The 14762-nt window shown below is 43.3% G+C and overlaps 1 protein-coding gene across 1 annotated transcript; it reads right to left on the bottom strand.

Moving 5' to 3' along the window:
* Nucleotides 1-216: 216 nt before the first annotated feature.
* On the bottom strand, nt 217-9052 carry BTF3 (basic transcription factor 3). Its single transcript, XM_089494160.1, has 6 exons — nt 8946-9052; nt 8658-8726; nt 4330-4443; nt 3783-3984; nt 1828-1884; nt 217-509 (listed from the first exon to the last, which is right to left on the bottom strand). The coding sequence occupies exons 2-6, from the start codon at nt 8724-8726 to the stop codon at nt 463-465; spliced, it is 489 nt and encodes a 162-aa protein (XP_089350286.1). The 5' UTR covers nt 8946-9052; the 3' UTR covers nt 217-462.
* Between the last annotated feature and the right edge of the window lie 5710 nt (nt 9053-14762).

Here is a 14762-nt window from a genome sequence, read left to right as displayed (position 1 = left end):
ATCTGTTCTGCATTAATCAAAGAATATATACATATTCATTCAATTCCACATCGGTATTTTCTGCACAAATTCTGTAGGTGTCTTCTTAGCTCATGAATTTATTAAGAGCTTGCTGCTCAGCACTCTTCAAGCTAAATTTTGTGATTGCTTCTGGTAAGGATAGATGTTTGGTAGAGAACACAAGACTTCAACACAGTACAAAATACTACTAAAATATTTGCCTAAACATGTAGCCTTTATTAGCATTTTGGACTTAATACTTTTCAATTTTGTGTATTTCCAACCCAGCTGCAACTAAATGCCCCGTGCACTAGCAATAACTGAGGAGAGCTGCAATTTGTAAGAGCTTCCAAATATTACAGATCTTAGATTCGTAAGATCAGTACAAAAATGTTACAAATAAAAGTCACAATATAAAATAGCAGCTCCATATAATTTTCAAGTTTAACTTAAAGTGACAGTTCAGTTTGCTTCGTTCTTTGAAGCCTCATCAAAATTTTCCACGAGATCTGAAAAAAAGAGTTCACAATAATCAGGCTTTTAAAATGCAGATAACACTATTATTTATAAGACACATGCTAATATCAAGAAGATAGTTTGCAATTCAATAAATTGAATCAGCCTGTATTAAGTATTAAATCCACAGATAGATGGTATACAGATCTTTTTCCTTCAGTAATTCCATGGAATGTAATAGACAGAAGCAACACTTTACAGAACAAAGCTTTGTGTTTAAGAAAAATATATTCCAAACAGTTTAGCTAACTCAGTATCATGTTCTCTTCCTGGACCTGAAAATTCAGGACTTTGATGTATCTCTTCATGGGTGACCTTTGACAAGTCACACTGCCTCAGAACTCAGAGAAAGTTGAAGACAAACCCTCTCTGAGTAAATCTTGCCAAAAAAAACCCATGATACGGTTGCCATAAATTAGAAACAACTTAAAGGTAAACAAGAATAATCTCAGAACCAGTGGCAATAGTTGTGCAGACTTGTTTTGCTTTGTTGTTATAAAGATGTCATATTCTTATACCTTTACTCTTGTCCACCAATTGATTCTGATGGAAGTTCTGTAAGCAGAGCCTTTGGGATATCTTAAGACCAGGCATACTTAGATGGGCACAGGTAGTCCTTTAGGACGCCTGGTTCCAAACCATTTAGGTCTTTCAAGATCAAGGCCAGCACTTTAACTTGGAATCAGAAAACAGCAGACCACTGATACGCTATACTATGAATGGTCAAACCCCTCCCCCCAAACATTTAAGCAACTGCATTCTGCACTAGCTGACCTTCCAAAGTGTCAGCCCCACATTACAACAGCCTGGCCTGGAGGTAACAAAGAGTGCATCTACACTGTAGAAATAATGCAGTTTAACACGACTTTAACTGCCATGGCTCTATCCTACAGAATCCTGAGTCACTAGCACTTTTGGCAGAGAAGGCTACAAAACTTTAAAAACTACAAATACCAGTATTTCACAGAATGGAGCTACACCACTAAGTGTGTCAAACTGCAGTGTAGATGCACCCTAAGATAAAATAAGGTACACCAAGCCCACAGAGGGTTGCAACAAATATATTAGCCTAAGCTGACTCAAGGCTCTCCCAGACACTAATGCTGCCTGGGCATGTACAGAAGGAGTCTAAGATGAAAGCTTGATGTTTCTGAAGAACTGGTTGAACATTTCAATTCAGCTGACCTCTCCACCCACAGCACCTCCATCTAATGTTTCAGCTTGTTCAAACCCATCCAGCGCTAAACTACTTCTAAATATCTGTTCACATTACTTTATTACAAATAAGCAGTGAGGTGCAACTTTTCTTACCTGGAACTTCATCATCGTCTTCCTCTCCAGTAGCAAGAGGTGCTTTGCCATCCACAGCTATAATCAGAAATACATAAAAACTGATTTACTTAAGCCATTTTTTCTGAAGAATCAAATTTGCAGATTCCCTGGGCTGAAAGGCAGTCTCCACCCTTGTCATAACACCGACAAAAGTTTGAATCATATAGCCTAATCCAGGGGTAGGCAACCTTTTTGAGTCGGGGGCCAGGTTGCTGTCCCTCAGACAGCTGGGGGGCCGAAGCCGGGGGTGGAGCTTCCACCCTCCAGGGGTGGAGCCACATGTCAGGGGTGGAGCTTCCACTTTCTGGGGCGGAGCCACATGCCAGGGTGGAGCTTCCACCCTCCAGGGGCGGAGCCACACACTGGGGGTGGAGCTTCCACCGAAGCATCATCATCATCACCAACACCACTATCATTGTTACAGCAGACTTTTGTTACAGCACTTTGGAAAGTCACACTGTCTCACCTTCATAAATAATAAAAATAATGAAATGAAATAAAAAGCAATAATAAAAATAATGAAATAAAAAAACAAAAATAAGTGTTATATATTTTTAAAAATTAATGGAAAAAACCCAAGGCAGACCTGAAATGACTCGCCTTTCCACCTCCTCCCCCTCTTTCTCACTGAGAGGGGATTTTGCAGAAAGAACACCCAGGGCAAGTAGTAGTAGTAATAATAATAATAATAATAATAATAATAATAATACAACTAATAAAGTTACAAGCAAGGAAATTACTAAAATGCAATTGAAAATAAACTGCAGCAAGCATGCACAGTTTCAACTCAGAAAAGCCACAAGGTGCTCAGAGGGGATTTTGCAGAAAGAACACCCAGGGCAAGTAGTAGTAGTAGTAGTAATAATAATAATACAACTAATAAAGTTACAAGCAAGGAAATTACTAAAATGCAACTGCAAATAAACTGCAGCAAGCATGCACAGTTTCAAGTCAGAAAGGCCACAAGGTGCTCAGAGGGGATTTTGCAGAAAGAACACCCAGCTAACCCCCTCCCCCAATGAACCAACCTCTGGCCTTGCTGTGGCTGCAGCTGCTGCTCTGGCTCCCTCGCTCTGTACTCCTTCCTTCTTCCTCCTCCTCCTTTCCCTGCTCTTAGGGAGGCGGAGGGCGAGGTGGAGCCTGCTGCAGGCCTGCTGCAGCCCCTGGAGCCCTGTTGGAGTGCTACAGGGGCTGCACCAGACCTCCTACATGGGCGCTGCCATTTTGTTTTTCAAAATGGCGGCCGAAATCTCGCGTGACCTTTGCCATCCTGAGGTCACGCGAGACTTCGGCCGCCATTTTGAAAAACAAAATGGCGGCCGGAGCGGCGAGAAAACAGGGAAAATCAGCGGCAATCGGCGGCAGGACTGCGCAGGGGCCAGTAGGAAGGCCTTGGCGGGCCGAATCCGGCCCGCGGGCCGCAGATTGCCGACCCCTGGCCTAATCTGTGCATCAAATTCAGATTAAAAGGCCTAAAATTATTACTGCATTAGGAGCCCCTCCTATGGAAATTCAAATCTCAAATGAAAATGTATCTTATACTGCATACACTGACATTAAAGGACTATGCGTTAAAAAAAATGGTGTACATGTGCCAAAGGTTAGACCTATCATTGACCCAAGGCTGCACATCCTCCACTGCTCACCCTACCCCTGGTTGGGGCAGTTTTTTTCCCTGAAATATGCAACAGCACCCACCCAAGGCTGGGGAGATGCTACAGGTAATTCTACATTTTTCAATTTTTGCAAGTTGGCCAATAACACTAAGTCCTTGTGGACACTACAGGCCATTTCTTGCCCCCAAATTGTGGTGCTTAGGCTTGGATTCCTTTGGAGAAATGCATAAACAGTATGGGATGAGTCACATGAGGCTCACACTTTGCCCAACCTACTTTGAAAGTTGCAAGAATATTCTCAGTTACAATCCTACTTACGTTGTTTGGGTAGAGCCTCTGCTAGTCTCCTCAAACTTGTCAGACTATCAGCACCGAGCTGGTTTAAGATGCTAGGAAGCATTTCAGTCAGTTGCTTTGTTTCAGCATGACCTGTGATTGTGAAAGTGTTAGCAGCTAGGGAAGCCTGAACCTTAGGATTGTTGAAGTGGATGACAGTGCCCTGATTGGTAAACATGTTTACCTGCAAAACAAGACAAAGGCAACTTGAATAATCAAACTAATGGGCTGTAAGGAACTACAGTCGCCCCTCCTAACGCATAGATCTGAGATCCACACCCTTGAATATACATGGAGGGGAGACCTCTGCTATTTGCAATGGTGCATGGGGGTATGCCTCATTCAAGCCTATGGAGCTTGAATAAGCACAAGCCTCCGTTTTTGCGGTGTGTGTCCAGAATGGATCCCAGTGAGGGCCAACTGTACACTGTATTTGATCTTTAAGGTCAATTATTCAAAAGAGACAATCCTTTTCAGAAAACAATATTTTAAGAGTGCGTTCAAACTAAGGCAAAAATATAGATGTTACCTCTTCAATACCAGAGATGTTATTTACTCCCAGCTTCTTTAATGAAAACTGAAGCTTCTTATCATCTGCTGTAGCTGTTCTATGAACCACCTTCTTCTTTCTACGGGCAGTACCCTAAAGATAAAGAGCATAATTCTTAAACTGCCAAAATATACAAATTATTTTTATAAACAACCTGCCCAGAACCTAAGCAATTATATCCTTGTTCTTCAGTGACCAAGCTCCTTTTAATGCTCAGCAATACTCCACTGAAACACACTGTGCTATCTTATCAATGAGAGATAAGCTGAAGATGAACTTGCAAGAAAATAATTGGGCCTGTACAGACAGGCCAAAATAAAGCTGCTTTGGGTCACTTTGGAGGTATGCTGTTTAAATGACATATGCTTCTTAAGAGGCCAGAAGCTGCACCAAAGCTTCACTCCAGTCCTTAGGACTGGAGCGTGGCTTTGGATTTAGGCGCAGCTTCAGGCCTCTTAGGATGCATGCATCATTTAAACAGCATGCCTCCAAAATGATCCGAAACAGCTTTATTTTGGCCTGTCTGTACGGGCTTCGTTGACTGATTTGTCTTTGGCAAGCAAGAATAATTTCCTCAGAAGAAAGCACAGAACCTTTTAAACAGTGCATGGGTTCCCCACAACCAGACATCAACATGTCATAAATGCCCAACATAGCTGTATCAGTAGAGATAATTCAATAAGTTGACATCCAGGGGTAGATGCGTGAGCCATATAACAAATCCAATAAAAAATCTACCAGTGATTCCATCACTGGCCAACCAAAATGCACAATATACAAATTGCAAGCTTTCAAGGCTCCAGTGGTTTCTTCATCAGGCAAGGTGAAAACATCACAGGAGAAAAAAATTGAAGATGTTAGTCATAGGTCTGCATTTTGCTGTTTCTGTCCTCAGTTCAGATGGTATGGAGGGGTATTACTTGCAGGCTTGCACTTCCTCCTTCTGGCCATGTAGCTGCAGGGAGATTATCAAAGTCCAGGAAATGTAACATGCATTTGCAACACAAAAAAGATACTTCGTTTGCAATGCAGTATATCTCCATCCTTGTGAAACCTTTGTTAGGCAGGGATCACTGAATTTCTCAAGAAGCTTTCATGCTTTTGCATCAGGAAAACTTTAGGTGGTGTTGAGGGAAAATATGCCAATCCAGTCATAATTTAAAGCTGGTTATACAAAGCAGTAATATTTCTGCAGATTCATTATTAACACTGAATTAATATTGGGTATCTGCATTTTGTACAATTTGATCTAAATTAACGACACACATGGCAAAAAACTCCATCCAATCCATTTGCCCTCAAATGCTGTCTGGGCAGTGGGGGCGGGGTATTTACTCCATGCTTTTAGACCCCAGCGGCCATTAGGAAGTCACTTCCTTACTTCTGGCTTCAAAAAAAGGCCTTTCATTGTTTTTCATGCCCTTGAGGAGACATGGGCTGCATGTTCTATATTGCTGAATATACCTATTTATATCATGGCAAGTCACCATCCATGGGAAGGTAATTCTTCATGGAAGCCACACCTCTCAAGTATTGGCCTCTGCATATTTGACTGTAATGTCACCTCTGCTTGTTGTGCGATAATCCTGCTAGGTCAAATCTAGACTACCATATTTAATACAATGTTCATCTCCAGTACATCTGCTTCAGCAATATTATTTCTATTACAGGTTAACAGTGTCTTATGCTTACAACAGAAATTATAGTAATCATATAGTTTTAATAAAATGAAGCCAACAAGTCCCACAGAATGTATTTTAAGATAGCAGTAATTACTTTAGTTCCAAAAGCTAACTTTATTTAAATTAAAGCAACAGCTACCGCCCTGAAGTAATTTGCACGATGAAACTTAAAGGCTCCAGCTGTAAAGCATTTCCTTATGCTGAGACTTGAAAAACCACTGGCTCCACCTGGTTTAGAGAAGTTGCTGATGCAGCTACATGCCAGGAAGGCTGCCAACATTGTTACAAACATATCATGGTGATGACACATTTGATACACAGACCATTTTTAAGGTCTACATCCTTGGTTTGATCAGAATTAATTACCACCTCCTAGTTCAACTGGATCCACTCTCAAATTAAGTCAGTGAACAGAGAGCCATATGGGGAGGGAAGTGAAACACATGAAATAATGCATTTTGTTTCTCAATCTATCCACACTTTAATCTAGAAAGTAAGGAAAACAGTTTCTTTTCTTCTCATCAGTCTTTATTTATTTTCATAATCCCCCTCTGAGATAATTTAGGACTGGAAAATGAAACTGGCCCAAAGCCCTGTTTAATTTCACGGCTGTGGTGAGACTTGGGGACCTTCCACGCTACAGTCACAGTACTGCGACTACCCTTTAACTGCATCCTATGAAATCATGGGGTCTACTGTTCAGTAAGGAACACCCAGAATTCTCAGCCAGAAAACTATACTGCCTGACCAAACTACAGATCCCAGAATGCTTCCATAATGGAATCGTATTACTATAACCATTCAGTGTGAAAGCAACCTTGGATCAGAGAACCCCAGGTTTAAGTCTAATATGCAATCCGTTACAGTGTAGTGTAGCGGTTTGAGCATTGGGCTACCATTCTGGAGACCAGGGTTCGATTCCCCACTTGGCCATGGAAAACCACTGTGTGACTTTGAGTGAGTCACACACTCTCATCCCCGAAAAACCCAGTTCACCTTAGGGTTGCCATAAATAGAAAATGATAACAACACCTTCCCCCATGTACCTAATTTATCTGCACACGCTTTGCAGTCCTTTTTTGGAAGGCAAGTCACACATACACTTTTTTGGAAGGTAAGCAGGCACAAAGAGACTTAAAGAGAGTAATGATTATGCCACACATAGTGGGCCCTTGGTATCCACAGGGGTTTGGTTCCAGGATCCCTTGGAAAACTCTTTAATCAATTATTAAAGCAGCATACCATTACATGTTTCTATCATGAAATGCAGTGGGCCCTTGGTATCCGCTGGTGTTTGGTTACAGGATACCTGTGGATACCAGAATCTGCGGATTGTCAAATCCCATTAAATACAATGACAAAGTAAGATGGTATCCCTTATATATAAAATTGAAAAATTATAGCTTGCTTTTAAGAGTTTATATATCTTTATTTTGATATATTTATTATATATTTTATTTTGAAGCCATGGGTGCATCAATGCTTGAATCTTAAAAAATCTGTGGATATGGATTCTATTTAATTCCCCCCTCCCCCAAACCCTTAGTAAACGCTTCCCTTTTTACAGCTTATGAAGGACTGCAATCTTGTTGCTGTTTGTTTTTGGGGGGGGGGGGGGGGGAGCAGAGGATTATACAAACTGACTCAGCAGGAATCAGTAGCTAGAGTTCAAAACACACTGCAGAAATAATCCAGCCTGAGACCACTTTAACTGCCCTGGCTCAATTGTAGGGAATTCTGGGAACTGTAGTTTTGTGAGACACTCAGCCTTCTCTATCAGAAAGAGCTCTGGCACCACAACAAACTACGGATCCCAGGATTCCCTACAATTAAGCCAGAGCAGTTAAAGTGGCCTCAAACTGGATGACTTCTGCAGTGTGTTTTGGACCTTAAGTCTACTTCCTCAGCTGCATTTGGTCAGGAAGTAGACGTGAGTCCAGGAAAACCCATGCTGCCAACTTCTTTCTTTCAATGAGTTTCAAAGGGGCTGCAAGATCTCTCTATGTACTGATTCTGTCTTTGAATTCTACTTTTTGTTACAACTTTGTCTAAAGATGTTTTTTAAAAGCCCTTCTTACCACCTCCACAGCCCTTCCTGAAATATATCCCTAGCTTAACCTTGTGGAGGTGCCATGTCCTTCTTCTTTCTGGATCCCACCTGATGACAACAAGGAGGGACAGTCACTGGATGACCCTGAGTTGTAATATTGGGAAGGAGGCCTGATCAGACTGGCAGGTTTTATATTCATATTTATCAATAATCCCTAACATACTTTGCCCCTTTCATTGCTGATGCTCATTGAACTGACATTTTTACTGAGCTGTCCACCACACCTCTGTCTGTCTGTCTGTGTGTGTGTGTGTATATATATATATATATGAGACAGAAGTATCTATGAGTCCAGACGCTGTGCCAAAACCACATCCCAGTTGGCGTGGCTTCTGGCCTCTAAGATGGGTGTGTCATTTAAAGAGCATACCTCCAAAGTGACCCAATGCAGCTTTATATTGGAGAATTTCATGGGGGAGCAGAATATTTATTGGGGAAAGAACGAAAAAGCAGAGAAGGGGGAAAGTAAAGGGGGAATGGGAAGAGAGAAAGGGGAAGAGGGAGCCGAGCCTTACCTTCCCCCCAATGCGGACTTGTGCTTGGAGCTTAGCTAGTTTTTCTTGGTTCATGATGATTTCTTTCATCTGAAGGGGGGGAAGAGAGAGAGAGAGAGAGAGAGAGAGAAGGGGGTTAGGAAGAAGAGGTCGCTGAAGAAGCCGGGCCTTCAGGGAAGCAGCCTCCCTCCCTGCAACGCCCAGAGGGCTCCTTCCTAACCCAAGGCCCGAGGAGGGCCTCCTTCCTTCGCCCTTACTCATGAACCCACCGCCTCGTCGCTTCCCAAGGCAAGAGGCTCCTTTTTGTACCTTCTCTCCGGAGGAAGCGGTCCGGTCGGGGCCGAAAAGCGGCAGTGCAGCTTGGGCGGTCGCACGCGGAAGGAGCACAAAATGGCGGCCGGAAAGGAAAAACAGGCCGCGGCGCCGCGGTGACGTCAGACGCCGTCGTCGTCGCGAGACTGCGCGCGCGCGGTGACGTCAGGCGGCGGAGGCGTAGCCACACTGCGCACGCGCCGGCTTTCCAACTCGGCCACGCCCCCTTGGGAGGAGTTTGGAGTTTGTTTGGTGGCGCGCGGCGTCGTCGTTAAAGAGGTGCAGCGGGTGCGGAGTGTACCATGTGGCATCCTAAAAAGGGGGGTTTGAGGGTGATACCACTGCTGCTCAGAGGGCTGCCTTTGGGCAGAATTTGTGGCATTCACCAGAGTCTCTCTTTTTTATATATATCTTTATTAATCTTAATACATTAAGGAAATTAAAACAGATTAATCCTATTATTACACAGCTCCAAGGCCCGAGTGCCTTCCACCAGCCCCTGCTTCTGCCAACCCAGCAGATCAGAAGCAGGCAATGGCAATAGCAAGTGCCTTTCTATACCGCTTCTCAGTGCACTTAAGCACTCCCTCAGCGGTCTACAAGGTGTAAGCTAATGGCCCCCAATGTGCCACGTACTCATTTAGTGGCCTATGGAAGGCTGCCAGGCTGAATCTACCCTGCAGCCATGCCTGGGACCGAACTCACAACCTTGTGGTTTGTGAGCGAGTGGCTGCAGCACAGGCATCTAACCAGGCGCCACCAGGGCTGTTATGCAAACAGAAAGATTGTCGTGGTTTTCCTTAGAACCAGGGAGAGCCAAGAGCACAACGGAAAAGGAAGCATAGGGCCCAGACAGACAGGCCAAAATAAAGCTGCTTCTGGTCACTGTGGAGGTATGCTGTTTAAATGACACACGCATCTTAAGAGGCCAGAAGCTGCGTCAAAGCGACACGCCAGCCCTTAGGAATGGAGCATGGCTTTGGTGTGGTTTCCAGCTTCTTAGGACACATGCGTCGTTTAAACAGCATACCTCCAAAGTGACCAGAAGCAGCTTTATTTGGGCCTGTCTGTTTGGGCCTTTAGTTAACTAATTATTATTACTATTATTTAGCTGCAGCCGTCTCCAGAGGAAAACTTCCAAATTCTGGAGCCCTGACCCGGTCTTTTATAGTACTTTGAACAAAGAAAACTACAAATTACATTCATTGATTATACATAAACCTATCCAGCCCTTTACACTCATTGGATGCCAAGAATACGTTTCTCCATCCCTCCAACCCATCAATCAAACTCTAGGTTTTCTTTTTACTGTCTCCAGCTGTCCCTGCATTAGAGCCTCTTATTTGGGGTAACAACTTGAATCAGGAGCCATTTCAGGGTATTTTTACATTCCAGAGCAGAGGATTTGACCTGACCTAATATCTGTCATCCTGACGACCCTTGCTCTCAATATTTCAGCACTATAATTCTCTGCTCTTGAGTACAGTAAAAATTTCAGTTTCAATCTATCCTCTTCAAGATAGGTACCACTTATGCAAGTAAAGAGATAGGTACCAGATAGGGAAGGTAACGGCCCTCAGTGCAGTCATGCTGGCCACATGCCGCCGGAGTAGTCCTTGGACAACGCTGGCTCTTTGGCTCAGTAACGGAGATGAGCACCGCCTCCTACGGTCGGTTATGAGTAGACATGTCAAGGGACTAACTTTACCTTTTTCCTCCCAGTACAGAGACTCGAGCCTGCTAACAAAATTTGAAACAGTCCAAAGCATTAAAGATATAAAATTTAAAAAAACAAACAATTTTAAAAAGTTAAAACCATTAAATAATAAAATGTTACAGTTCATTATAAAACTCTTATACAACCTTATATCCCAAAAGGTTGAGATCAGTTCAAGGGCAGTTGACAACAAAAGGTGAACCTATCATAGGGTTTTCTTGGCAAGTTTCTTCAGAGGGAGTTTGCCATTGCCATCCTTTTGAGGTTGAGAGAATGTGACTTGCCCAAAGTCAACCAGTGAGTTTTTATGCCCGTTCGGGTTTACAAACCCAGATCTCAAGTATCATAGTCCAACACTCAAACCTCTCTCTCTCTCTGGCTTTTCTTCGCGAATGAAGATTCAGGAAGGACTCATCCTGCGCTTTCTACAAGTGTGTTGATGACTAAAAAGGCCAATCCAAAATATACAAGTCCGGTTGCAGAAAGCATAGCAGAAAGTCTCCTTGGGTGATGTTTCCAGGTTGTGGTTCTTTCTGTGTTGTTGTTTCTCTTTGAGACTCGTTCGGCGTGAGCTTTCAAAAAAGGCTGCAGCATCGTGAATAGTGCGTCTCCATGCCTCCCAATGCGAGTCCAAGGCAGACCATTGTTGGTGATCAATTTGGCCAAGCCTGAGAAGTTGTTTCAGGGAGTCCTTGTACCTCTTCTTTGGGGTGCCCCTCTTATGCTGACCCGTGGCAAGTTCACTGTAGAATACTATTTTTGGGAGGCAATGGTCTTTCATCCTAGAAATGTGTCCTGCCCAGCGCAGCTGCATCCTCAATAGCATAAACCACTCTAGGATGCAGATAATCTGGCACCGAGACGTGAAATCATTTCGAGTATTCAGGCATTCTTTTACTACCTCTATAACTATTCTGGGTTGCAGTCCCCTTATTGCATTATTTCCTTCAATTAGAGCACTGTTTTGTTTTTAGGAGAAGACTGGGGCAAAGAAGGTATTCTACAGTTCTGCTTTCATTCTGTCCTCTGTAAATATTTCATTGTTTTCTCTATACAGTAGCCCTACCATTTCCTTGTTCTTCTTGCTCTGAACCAAATACAAAAGCCAAATACAGAAAACAAAAACACTCTAGCAAACACATTCTGAACTTTAGCTTTTTGGACTTTCCTCCTATAAATGCTGTACTTTGTATTTGTATTTGGTGGTTTCCTCTGTTTTCCATTTCTTATATAGGTCTTTTAAATCTCAACTCATCTGAAAGTTCTTTGTACATCCACCTTGGTTTCTTTAGATACCTCTCACTTTTCTTCTTCGCAAGAATGGTTTGCAACAGTTCTTTCAATATTCCACCTTTAAGAAACATCCATCCGTCATGAGCTCTCTTCCCTTGGTGCATTTCTGACCCTGGGAATCCACCCACTGTTTCTCTAAGGTCATTAAAGCAGGGCACACAGAAAAGTCTACCCAGAAAGTGCATTAAAAAGGCAGGGTCCAATCTCCCGGTTAACCACTTACCTGACCTCCAAAGTAGGATCCCCAACTTTTTGTTACATTCCCCATACAATTGGGATGGGGAGACTGAACTAAACACTAAGGAAGCCGTAATGCACACAAGATTAAGCAGTGGGAAGGCATCTTTCTGAAATGCAAAAACCCTTCCCCACCCCAGGTGGGAACAGGGGTACAATCCTGGGGCAGGAAAAGACAATGGAGATTTTGCCTTTGACTTTAGTGGGAATGCACTCTTCCTTTAGCTTTCCCACTGAGACACTTCCTATTCCCTCACAATGGGCAAGGATTTCTGTTTTGTACAACTACAGATAGAAAAGCATCCCCTACAAAAGCTTTCTTTTTGTATGTTAAACTGAGGTAGAAAGTGTGTTGGAGGTCAATGCCTGTGCTAACCCCATTATAGTTAGCAAGTTTAGCACAGGAACCTACAAGCCCTCTAGTGTTAAATCCTTGTAATCCTGTCTCCAAGGTTAATTAAAGGGACTGCAGCCAGAAAGAATGCAGTGTGAAAACGGCTCAGTCCTGTGCAATTGTGGGATTTTGTAGTTTGTTGTGGCATCAGAGCTCTCTAACAGAGAGGGCCAAATATCTTGCAAAACTGCAAATCCCAAAATTCCATAGCACTGAGCCATGGCAGTTAAAATGGTGTCAAACTGGATTACTTCTACAGTGTGGATGCAGCCTTACTCATAGGAAAAAAATGGTGCCTGTTTAGCCTCACCACTACTTCAGGTCCATCACCATTTGTTCCCTGAGCCTGAGGCAGTTATATCATGCTGCCTGATGATAGAGCTGTTGTTTGAAAGGTACTTGGTGCACTTGGTGCAAGCATGTAAACTGCAGCCCCTTAAGAATGCTTGGAGTACAATTGTTTTGGGTCCTGAGAGGCTGCCAAGAGGAGTTTCTGTGAGGTAACTTCTGAACAAGAGTCAGACACTGAAAAGCAGGAGGGAATGAAAACCACTAAGTAGATAAGTTGGCAAAGTGAAAAAGTGCAGCCAAATCTCCCAGAGTTATGTGATTCAGATCCATCATTCCCACTTGTTGAACACACTTCAGAATCTACTTTTTTCAAAAGAACCGCTAGGAAATTATTGTCTGGAAAAACCGGGGGGGGGTTGCGTTTGCCTCGCTTTATTGAGACAGAAATCAATCAAAGTAGGATTGGAACCGGTTTCAAATGGGAACGATGGTCATATAACCCAATCAGCGATTCGCTTTAAATCATATTGGGAACACTCCCCATCGCATTCATTCAGCAACCATTTGAAGCTAGAGAGCAGAGCTGAGGTCTACAAGGTTTGTATATTCCAGCAAAGAGGCTACGTAGCCTAACAATCTTTAATTGCTCACCATTGGATAGCTGGTTATTTAAAGAGGATAATCCTTAATTATTGTCACAGTGGCCTGAATTTAGCTCTTTAGGTGAATAACCTATTTTTTGTTTTGTTTTGTTTTCAGGCCTGTCTTAAATTAGACAGTTTTCTGAATGGTTTCTATTACTCCCCCCCCCCTTTCCCCTATTCTTTTCAAATACATTTTTGTCTGTATTTTTTTTTTTCTTTCATTACCATTTGTATTCCGTTTTCAAAATGTCATATTACTGGGAGGGGAGATAATTTTTTGGACATAATGGATACACAGCAGGACAACTTATATTTATAATAGTTTAAACAGACCTACTGGAGAGCGAAGTCCCCTGCAACCCCCACTAAAACACAACTGCTTTATTTCTGCAGTGTGGATACAGCCTGAGTCTACTTCAGCAATTTCATCTCTGGAATCCTGGGATTTGAAGTTTCACAAGGTCTTGAACCTTCTCTGTGCAAGAGTGCTAGTGCCTGCCAAAACTACAAATCCCAGGATTCTGTAGGATGGAGCCGTGACAGTCGAAGTGGTGTCAAACTACATTATTTCTACAGTGTAGATGCACCTTCAGCCTATAGTAGCTTATGCTACCAATTTCTTTCTCTGAGTCAGTCTGAAAGGTGCTACAAGATTCTTTCTCAAAAGGCTAAGGTTTTGTTTTAAAGAAGGGCAAAGTCATGAATTCCATCATTTTCACCTGCGTTCATCTGGAGACAGGGACTGAGAGTATGGGAGCAACTGAGAAACCTCCCAAGATGGCTGTGTGGTTCCTGGCTTTCCAGGAGCTGGGCTGCCCCAAGCAGAGACAGGATGCAGGGCCGGCTCACCCATGTAGGCAACATAGGCAGTTGCCTAGGGTGCAAAAAGTTTAGGGGCGGCACTGCGCTTGCTTGGAGCATGCGCACGCACAGCCCCAGCCAAGCACCAGGGCTTCCTTCACTCTCCTCCTGAGCAGCAAAGCCAGGAGGAGAGCAAAGGGCGCCCTGGCGCTTGCCTGGGGCTGTGCACGCGTGCGCTCCAAGCAAGCATGCCGCCCTTTGCTCTCCTCCTGGCTTTGTTGCTCAGGGCACCCTTAGCCTTCTCTGTTGTGGTTATTGCTCTTGTGTGCCTCCAAGTCATTTCCAATTTATGGTGACCTCATCTTGGGGTTTTCTTGGCAAGATTTCTTCAAAGGGGGTTTGCCCTTGCCATCCTCTGAGGCTGAGAGAGTGTGACT

This window comes from Sceloporus occidentalis, unplaced genomic scaffold (assembly GCF_023333645.1).
Source record: "Sceloporus occidentalis isolate IW3139 unplaced genomic scaffold, rSceOcc1.0.p SCAF_1, whole genome shotgun sequence".
NCBI lineage: Eukaryota > Metazoa > Chordata > Lepidosauria > Squamata > Phrynosomatidae > Sceloporus > Sceloporus occidentalis.
The sequence above is the reverse complement of the archived record's forward strand: the minus strand, read 5'-3'. Positions and strand labels throughout refer to the sequence as shown.